Consider the following 10,215-nt stretch of genomic DNA (forward strand, 5'->3'; position numbering starts at 1 on the left):
TTAAGTACCAAGCTTTGTATAAACCAGGTAAATTAACTGATTGGTAAAGACATTGCCCTGAGAATTTAAACAGAGAAAGGCTGTTTTCATAAGTTGAAAGAACGTTTGCACATTAACTTTCTGTCTGCAAACCTAACTTCACAATTTAATATCTGTTGTGGTATTCCCCTACAGATCCCTGCACAATCCACAGTCACTTGGCTGCATGGATTCAGAATTGGCTTGCCCATCGAAGGTAGAAGATGGGTGTGGAAGGTTGTTTTTCAGTCTGGAGATCCGTGACTAGTGGTGTTCCGCAGGGATCTTACTAGGACCGCTGCTGTTTGCGATATGTATAAATGACTTGAATGAAAATGTAGATGGGCAGGTTAGTAATTTTGCAGATGATACAAAGATTGGTGGATTTGTGGGTAGTGTAGAAGGTTGTCAAAGGATACAGCAGGTTATAGATCAATTGCAGATGTGGGTGGAGAAATGGCATATGAAGTTTGATCTAGGTAAGTGTGAGGTGTTGCATTTTGGGAGATCAAATGTTAAGGAAAAACATACAGTTAGTGGCAGGACCCTGAACAACATTGATGAGGTTCAAGTCCATAGCTCTCTGAACATGTCCACACATAAAGAAGGCATATGGCATATTTGCCTGTATTGATTGGGAATTGAGTGCAAGAGTCAGGATGTCATGTTGCAGCTTTATAAAACTTTGGTTAGGCTACACTTAGAGTATTGCATTCAATTCTGGTCACATATTACAGGAAGGATGGTTTTGGAGAGGATGCAGAAGAGATTTACCCAGATACTGCCTGGATTAGAGGGTAGCAGCTAGAAGGAGAAACTTGAAAAACTCAGGTTGCTTTCTCTGGCGTGGCAAAGGCTGAGGGGAGACTTGATTGAAGAGCATAAACTTATAAGATGTATAGACAGGCTTGATGGTCAGAAATTTTCTTGCAAAGTTGAAATGTTTAAAACTAGGGGGTATGCATTTAACATGAGAGGGGGAAAGTTTGAAGGAGATGTGAGGGGCAAGTATTTTTACACAGAATGATAGGAGTCTGGAACACACTGCAAGGGGTAATAGTGGAGGCAGATACAATAGGGCTGTTTTGGATAAGCACATGAATGTGCAAGGAGGGATATGGACCAAAGGCAGGCAGAAAAGATTAGTGTTCTTTGGCATCATGTTTGCCACAACATCACGGGCTGAAGGACCCATGCCTGTGCTGTACTGTTCTATGTTAAAAAAATTTTTTCAGCAACCTTGGACAGAGGGCATGAATGGTTTCTTCACTGTGCAAGCTTGATGCTGAAATACAGCACATCAAAGCCATCCTGCAGGGTAATGACTATCAGACGTTTTCTCCTTGTGTATCACACACTCCTGTACAAACCTAAAACTATCATATTTGATCCTGAAAATTGCCCAGAGTAATCTGCCTCAGATTATCCTGGAAGGATAAAGTCGCTCAAGAGTTTGAGTAACGGGTAAGGCTAGCTGATTCATGTTCCTGCTATGGTGTTTACTGCTAACAGGATGCTTCTGTCAAGCCAAAGAAACATATGTGCAATGCCCATTTAAATGCCCTTAACATTGGTGAGCCTATTACATTTGCAGGCAGGCCGTTCCACGCCCCTACTATTCTCTGAGTGAAGAAACTGCCCCAATATCTGTCCTAAATCTATCACCCATCAATTTAAAGCTATGACCCCTCGTAGTAGGTTTCACCATCCGAGGAAAAGGCTCTCATTGACCACCCTAACTAACTCACTGATTATCTTATACATCTCGATTAAGTCACCTCTCTCCAATGAAAACAGCCTCAGTTCCCTCAGCCTTTCCTCGTAAGATCTTCCTTCCATACCAGGCAACATCCTAATAAATCTCCTCTAAACCCTTTCCAAAGCTTCCACATCCTTCCTATAATGCGGTGACCAGAACTGTACGCAATACTCCAGGTGCGGCCTACCAGTGTCTTGTACAGCTGAAGCATGACCTTGTGGCTCCGAAACTCAATCCCTCTATCAATAAATGCGAACACACCATATGTCTTCTTAACAACCTTATCAACCTGCATGGCAACTTCCAGGGATTTATGCACCTGGACACCAAGATCTCTCTATTCATCGGCACTACCAAGAATTATATAATTAGCCCAATACTCTGCATTCCTGTTACTACTTCCAAAGTGAACTATCTCACATTTTTCTTCATTAAATTCAATTTGCCACTTCTCAGCCCAACTCTGCATCTTATCTATGTCCCCCTGTAACCCACAACATCCTTTGGCACTATCGACAAATTTACTAACCCATCCTTCTACACCCACATTCAGATCAATTATAAAAATGACAAACAGCAGTGGCACCAAAACAGATCCTTGCAGCACACCACTGGTAACTAAGCTCCAGGATGAAAATTTCCCATCAACCACTACCCCCTGTCTTCTTCCAGCTAGCCAATTAATGATCCAAACCATTAAATCACCTTCAATCCCAAAACTCCATATTTTGTGCAATAGCCTATTGTGTGGAAACTTATCAAATGCTTTACTGAAGTCCATATACACCACATCAACTGCTTTACCTTCATCCACCTGTTTTGTCACCTTCTCAAAGTACTCAATAAGGTTAGTGAGGCACGACATACCCTTCACAAAACCGTGTTGACTATCCCTAATTAAATTATTCCTTTCCAGATTATTATAAATCCTATCTCTTATAACCTTTTCCAACACTTTGCCTACAACCAAAATAAGGCTCATTAGCCTGTAATTACCAGGGTTGTCCTGACTCCCATTCTTAAACAAGGGAACATTTGCAATCTTCCAGTCTTCTGGCACTATTTCTGTCAACAATGATGACATAAAGATCAAAGCCCAATGAATACTTTGATTAAAAGTATTCATTAACCGCTTCCCCTATGCCCTCAGATTCCACACACAACTTTACACTACTATCTTTGATTGGCTCTAATCTTACTCTAGTCATTCTTTTATTCCTGATATACCTATAGATGGCCTTAGGGTTTTTCTTGATCCTATCTACCGACAAGTTCTCATGTCCTCTCCTGGCTATTCTTAGCCCTCTCTTTAAATCTTTCCTGGCTAACTTGTAACTCTCAAACCCCCTAACTGAGCCTTCATACCTCATCCTCACATAAGCCTTCTTCTTTCTCTTGACAAGAGCTTCAACTTCTTTAGTAAACCATGGCTCCCTCTCTCGACAACTACCTCCCTGCCTGATAGGTATATACTAATCAAGGGCCCACAGTGGCTGTTCCTTAAATAAGCTCCACATTTCAAATGTGTCCATCCCCTGCAGCTTCCTTCCCCATCCTATGCATCCTAAATCTTGCCTAATCACATCATAATTCCCTTTCCCCCGTTATACTTCTTTCCCTGCAGTATAGACCTATCCCTGCCCATTGTTATTGTAAACATAACTGAATTGTGGTCACTATGGCCAAAGTGCGCACTAACCTCCAAACCTAATACCTGGCTGGATTCATTAGCCAGTACCAAATCCAATATGGCCTCGCTCCTTGTTGGCCTGTCTACATACTGTGCTAGAAAACCCTCCTGCAAACATTGAACAAAAACTGATCCATCTAAACTACTTGAACTATAATATTCCCAGTATGTATTAGGGAAGTTAAAGTCCCCCATAACAATTACCCTATTACACTTGCTCCATCTTTGCTGTACATGCCTGGTACAATTCGGAGGTCTATAGAAAATCCTGTTTGTAGAGGTCCCACCTTCCCCAGAAAGAACTCTAATTATCCAAGAATCCAAAATCCGCCCTCCTGCGCCATTCTTGTGGCCACATGTTCAGCTCTGCTCTCTCCCTGTTCCTTGCGTCACTAGCACTTAGCACTGACAACAAACCAGAGGTAACAACTCTGTCTGCTCTAGCTCTAAGCTTCCACCCTAGCTCCCTGAATTTCTGCCTCGAATCCCCACCTTTCTTCCTACCTATATGCTATATATTCCAAACGCTACTGGATCATATCAAACAGCATGTTCCTTCATGTCCAACGTTAGATCTGATCATGATTGGATACATTTGCTTAATAATCCGGTGCAAAAAAGGGTGGCGACAACCAATTTAGGATTGTCAGTCAGGGCAGTGCACCTGTGTGTAATGCAAGCTTCATATGTTAATATACAGATCCTGTTTAGTGCATGTATACATGGACACTGCATATAACTGTTTTAACTCCACAAAGTGGCTCCACAAATATCCCTTTCATTAATTATGGAAGACACCAGCAGATCAGTGCAAAAGAAAAGGCTAAAGTTTCATGTCAATTGTCAACTGGAAGTACTGAGTGTATGATCCATCCATCCATCCATGGAGTGTATGACCTCCTCTGGTGGTCCCCATCATCACAGATACCAGTCTTCAGCCAATTCAATTCACTCCATGTAATGTCAAGAAATGTTGGAGACACTGGATACTGTGAAGGCTAAGGGCCCCGACGACATCTCGACAATAGTACTGAAGGCTTGTGCTCAAGAAGTAGTCACTCTCCTAACCAAGCTGTTCCAGTACAGCGATAACACTGGCATCTACTCAACAATGTGGAAAATTGGCCAAGTGTGTCCTGTACATAAAAAGCAGGACAAATCCAACCTGGCCAATAATTGCTCCATTGGCCTATACTTAATCATTAGTAAAGTGATGGAAGGTGTCATCAACAGTGGTATCAAGCTGCACCTGCTCAGCAATAACCTGCTCAGTGATGCCCAGTTTGAGTTCCACCAGGGCCACTCAGCTCCTGACCTCATTACAACCTTGGTTCAAACATGGACAAATAAGCTGAATTCCAGAGCTGACATGAAAGTTTCAGTCCTTTATATTAAGGCTGCATTTGTCTGAGTGTGATATCTAGAAGCCCTGGCAAACCTGAAATCTATAGGAATCCAAGACAAACTCTCCGTTGGTTATACCTGATACATGGGAAAATGGTTGCCATTGTTGGAGGTCAGTCATCTCAGCTCCAGGGCATCTCTGCAGGAATTCCTCAAAGCAGTGTCCTTGGCCCAACCATCTTCAGCTGCTTCACCAATGATCTGCCCTGCATCATAAGGTCAGAAATGGGAAAGTTCGCTGATGATTGAACAATGTTCAGCACTGGTCGTGACTCCTCAGTCTCTGACGCAGTATCCATATTCAAGTGGCAAGTAACATTTGTGCCACACAAATGCCAGGCTACGACCATCATCAATAAGACACAATCTAACCAATGACCCTCAACATTCAATGGTGTTACCATCACTGAATTTGCCCACTGTCAACATCCTGGAGCTTATCATTGACCAAAAACTCAATTGGACTCACCACATGGACACAGTGGGTACAAGAGCAGGTCAGAGGTGAGAAATACTGCAGTGGTAACACACCTCCTGATTCCCCAAAGCCTACCATCTACAAAGCACAAGGCAGGAGTGTGATGGAATACTCTCCACGTGCCTGGATGAGTGCAGCTCTAACAATACTCAAGAAGCCTGACACCATCCAGGACAAAGCAGCCCACTTGATAGGCACTAAATCCGCAAGCATCCACTCCTTCAACCACCGATACTCAGTAGCAGTAGTGTATATTATCTTGAAGATGCAATGCAGAAATTCACCAAAGATCCATAGAAGCACTTTCCAAAACCCATGACCATTTCATTCTAGAAGGACAAGGGCAGCAGCTATATGGGAACATCACCACCTTCAAGTTCCCCTCCAAGCCACTCACCAGCCTACTTGGAAATATAATTTACAACAATTCATTCACTGTTGTTGAATCAAAATCCTGGAATTCCCTCCCTTATGGCAATGTAAGTCAACCCACAGCAGGTGGACTGCACCAGTTCAAGAAGGCAGCTCACCACCACCTTCTCACGGGCAGCTAGGGACAGGTAATGAATGCTGGCCCAGCCAGTAAAGCCCACATCCCACAAATGAATACATTTTTAAAAAACTCAACAAATTGGATGACAGCCATTCTCTGGTTCAATTCGCAGAGCAGTTCCTTGACCCAAACTGGTTAATCAGCCTAATTTAAAACTTAAACAAAGCTGGTAGTTAGCTGTCAGTTGGCATTAATTCATACATTAACCATGGCAATATCTCTAATAATCAGAGCTCACTTTTCAACAATTGCCGTTGTCATTTCACACCATTATAAAGATTGTATTCCATTTATTTTGGTTTTGCAAATTGTCTTGACTAATGCAAGAGGAAAGGTTTTAACAAAGTATATCTCTTTTCAGAAAAGGAATATATTGCATGTGCCTTTTTGACCATTGGTCCAGTTACCCCTCTACTTTTAGTGATCTATGGAAAAGCACTTCAGCTTCCCCGTGTACTTCTCAGAATTCTGCCATTTATTTCCTTGTTTGTCATTCTTAAACAAATGTCCTCACACTTCCCTGGATTGTATTATGTTTACCATTCTCTTCCTACCACACCAGACATTTCTTACCTTCCCACATTCTCCCTCACTAACAACTGTATGCAAATTTTCATATAATTTGCAATGCTTTTCATAATATTATAAAGTCATGGAGTCATATAGAATGGAAACACACCCTTCGGTCCAACCAGTCAATGCTGAACATAATCGCAAGCTAAACTAGTCTGACCTATCTGCTCCTGGCCTATAAGCCTCCTCACTTTAACTCTAAACCATGCATATAAACCAGGAACTGCAAAGGAACACGTCACTGAGCCTGAATTTCCCCAGTAAGAACAGCGTTACAATCATTACAATCGCCATCCTTTGTTTTCTGATGTTGAGCCAATTTGGATCCAATTTGCCGCTTTCCCTTGGAGTCCATGCAATTTAATTTATTTGACCAGTTTGTCATATAGGACTTGATCAAATGCTTTGCTAAAATTTATGCAGACTGCACCAAAGCTCTTATTCAGGACCTCACTGACTCCACGCACACTCTCCTTTGTCCTTAAATGGATCCACCCTTTCCTGAGCTACCCTCCTGCCATTAATATATGTGTAAACTGCCTTGGGATTCTCATTAATTCTACATGCCAAGGACATTCCAAGCAACCTCAAAAACTCCAATAACTCAGATGCTGGCTGAGAAGATCCATTTAAAAACAGAAGTTACCGCCATTTAAAGGTGTCAATGCACGGCACAGTATGCTCAATGACAGACAGCTACTTAAGGGAACTCAGAGAAACTCAATCTGAAACTTCTGAAGAACATACCTAAGGATTTATAAATGTACAATAGCGAAACAATTAAACTTTTTTCTGAAACTGTACAAACTGTAAATAAGATAACCATCTTGCTGTTTTGCATTAATTTCTGACAAATATTACCCTGATGGAATTGTATAATCATATTCTTAAAGAGGCTAATGGTTTATACTCACATTTGTCACGAAAGCTTCAGATATTTCTGATGGTTCGGTGCTTAGTTAAAACAGGTAAAGAAATTGTGATTCTCACTGGATTTACTCAATGGATGCAGTTTTGATCAACTTCTCTACAGCAGTTACATTTGATGGACTGACTATATAGCTTTATATAGCTCTTCATCCTCATATTCCCTTATAAATCGACTCAATATACGGAAGAATTGCAATATTTGCATATTGAAACTAAACTCAGCGGTCTATTGCACAGGAAATGCCTTTAGTTCATCATTACTAACCACCATTCCCACAAGCAAATTTATCCTGTAAATTCAAAAAGGCAAAAAGATATTTGGAATCTTCAGGCTCTGAGTAATGTGGGCTATGGTGAAAAATCTGAGTGCATCACATGAGAATTCCAGTGGGTTTTCTCTCAATGCCAGGAGAAACCAGTCACATTTTCCAACTAAGTTCCAGATGTCTTGCTACAGAGCAGAAAGCTATCAAATAATGGGCATTTTATTCATTATCACCCCTATTCTTATTTCATCTCAACTCATTAGTGTGCTGGTTCTCATTCTGGCCCTTGCTGGATAGAAACGAGAAACTGAGACTTCCTGACAAGAAAGTCTGAGTCAGTACCTGATGATAACTCCAGCTTGCAACCTGCTCCAACTTGGTCACCTACATCCACAGACCTTGGCGTCCTACACAGATCAGCTTCACACCATCATGGCACACCATGATCCACATGTAGTATGTTTCATTTGTAAATATTGGTTTAACTTCTGTGTATTCATTTTTATTTGTTGAGACTAACTTGCAGAATTAAATGTGTTGACTCACCTTATCATTAGCACACATTCATGGTCAATGGGGAATGAAGGACATATATTTACTGAGGAAGAGGTGAAGTACTTTTGCAGTCATTCTTTGTGAACGTTCATGTTGGTCTTCACACTGTAGAACATGGTTTAAGTTGTAGACTCCAATTCCTCTCTTCCATTATAGAGGAGATTATAATATCACTGTCTTTGGGTGAATTGAAATGCTGTACACTCGTTCAAAGCCTTGCAGGGACTCTGCTAGTTAATGCGCTGAGGTGAATAATCTCAACAGGACCCTTTAGGAAGCTGATCAATCTTAATGTTTTCCAAAATTTCTAGCACATCAACTTCATCAATCTTGATCTGGTCAAGACTGTATCCCAGCTCCTCAAAGTTTTCATTTACAACAAGCTCCCTTTCCTTGGTGAAAACTGAAGCAAAAAACTCATTTAGGGCTTCCCCTATCTGCTCAGACTCCACGCACAAGTTCCCTACGCTATCCCTGATTGGCCCCATCTTCTCCCTGATCATTCTCTTATTCCTCACGTATGAGTAAAATGCCTTTGGGTTCTCCCTAATCCTTCTTGCCAAGCCTTTCTCGTGCCCCCTCCTGGCTCTCCTCAGTCCATTTCTGAGCTCCTTTCTAGTAAGCCTGTAATCCTCTAAAGCTGTGCTGGATCCTTGCTTCCTCCACCTTACATAAACTGCCTTCTTCCTTTTGACAAGAAGTTCCTCTGTTCTCATCATCCAAGGTTCCTTAATCTTACCCCTTCTTACCTGCCTCAGAGGAACAAATTTGTGCATCACTCGCAACAACTGCTCCTTAAATGGTCTCCACATGTCTGCTGTGCCCTTTCTGTGGAACAATTGCTCCCAGTCTATACTTCCCAACTCCTGTCTGATAGCGTCATAATTTCCATTTCCCCAATTCAATATCTTCCCTCGGTAACTGCTCCTTTCACTTTCCAAGGCTATGCTAAATGTGAAGCAGTTGTGATCACTTTCACCAAAGTGCTCTCCCACCGAGATCTGACACCTGTCCTGGCTCGTTGCCGAGCACCAAATCCAAAATGGCCTCTCCCCTCGTCTACATACTGAGTAAGGAAACCCTCCTGAACACACCTGACAAAAACGGCTCCATCCAAACCACCTGCACTTCGGAGGTTCCAGTCGATATTGGGAAAGTTGAAATCACCCATAACAACCACCCTGCTACTTTTGCATTTTTCCAGAATCTGCCCACCTATGAGTTCTTCATTCTCTCTACTGCTATTAGGTGGTCTGTAGAAAACCCCCAATGGGGTGGCTGTTTCCTCGCTGTTCCTAACTCCCACCCATACTGACTCAGTAGACAAACCTTCCTCAACAACCTTCGTTTCTGTAGCTGTGATGCGCTCTCTGATTAGCAATGCTACACCCCCTCCTCTGTTTCCACCCTCCCTGTTATTTTCAAATGTTCTAAACCCTGGAACATCAAGCAACCATTCCTGCCCCTGTGAAACCCACGTTTCCATTATGGCCACAACATCGTAGTCCCAAGTACTGATCCATTCTCTAAGTTTGTCATTCTTATTCTGGACACTCCTTGTATTACAGCAGACACACTTTAACTGATCTCTATGTTTCATCGCATGAGAAACCTTCCTGATAGATGCAATATATCCTGCCACTGTCCTGCCTGCAACTGACCCCCCTCTCAGACATATGGCTCTGATTCCCCCCCCCCCTGCCAAATTAGTTCAAACCCTCCCAAATCGCACAAGCAAATCTCCCACCCAGGACATTTGTACCCCTCCAGTTCAGGAGCAACCCAGCCTTCATGTACAGGTCGCACCTTCCCCAGAAGGTATCCCAATGGTCTAGGTATCTGAAGCCCTCCCTCCTGCACCAGCCTCGCAGTCACGTGTTAAGCTGTATTCGCTGACTGTTCCTCATCTCACTATCTTGTGGCATCGGTAGCAAATCTGAGATCACTGCTTTACTCATCCTGCTCTTCAGCTTCCATCCTAACTCTCTG

General features: G+C 42.4%; 1 protein-coding gene across 2 annotated transcripts in view; it reads right to left on the reverse strand.

Moving 5' to 3' along the window:
- LOC122540902 (adhesion G protein-coupled receptor F3-like) overlaps positions 1 to 7,511 on the reverse strand; it is an 86,095-nt gene extending 78,584 nt beyond the window's left edge. Inside the window, exons 1-2 of one of the 2 annotated variants that reach the window (XM_087977520.1) lie at positions 7,390 to 7,493; positions 4,950 to 5,077 (exon numbers count right to left, since the gene is read on the reverse strand). In XM_087977520.1, coding sequence (XP_087833646.1) covers positions 4,950 to 4,958 — 9 coding nt within the window. In that variant the 5' untranslated portion in view covers positions 4,959 to 5,077; positions 7,390 to 7,493. Of the gene's footprint in view, positions 1 to 4,949; positions 5,078 to 7,389 lie in introns of both variants that reach the window. The other variant, XM_043677193.2, reaches the window with a different exon arrangement.
- Between the last annotated feature and the right edge of the window lie 2,704 nt (positions 7,512 to 10,215).

Source organism: Chiloscyllium plagiosum, unplaced genomic scaffold (genome assembly GCF_037043375.1).
Source record: "Chiloscyllium plagiosum isolate Xiang-an unplaced genomic scaffold, Cpla_swu_hap1 HiC_scaffold_3, whole genome shotgun sequence".
Classification (NCBI taxonomy): Eukaryota; Metazoa; Chordata; class Chondrichthyes; order Orectolobiformes; family Hemiscylliidae; genus Chiloscyllium; species Chiloscyllium plagiosum.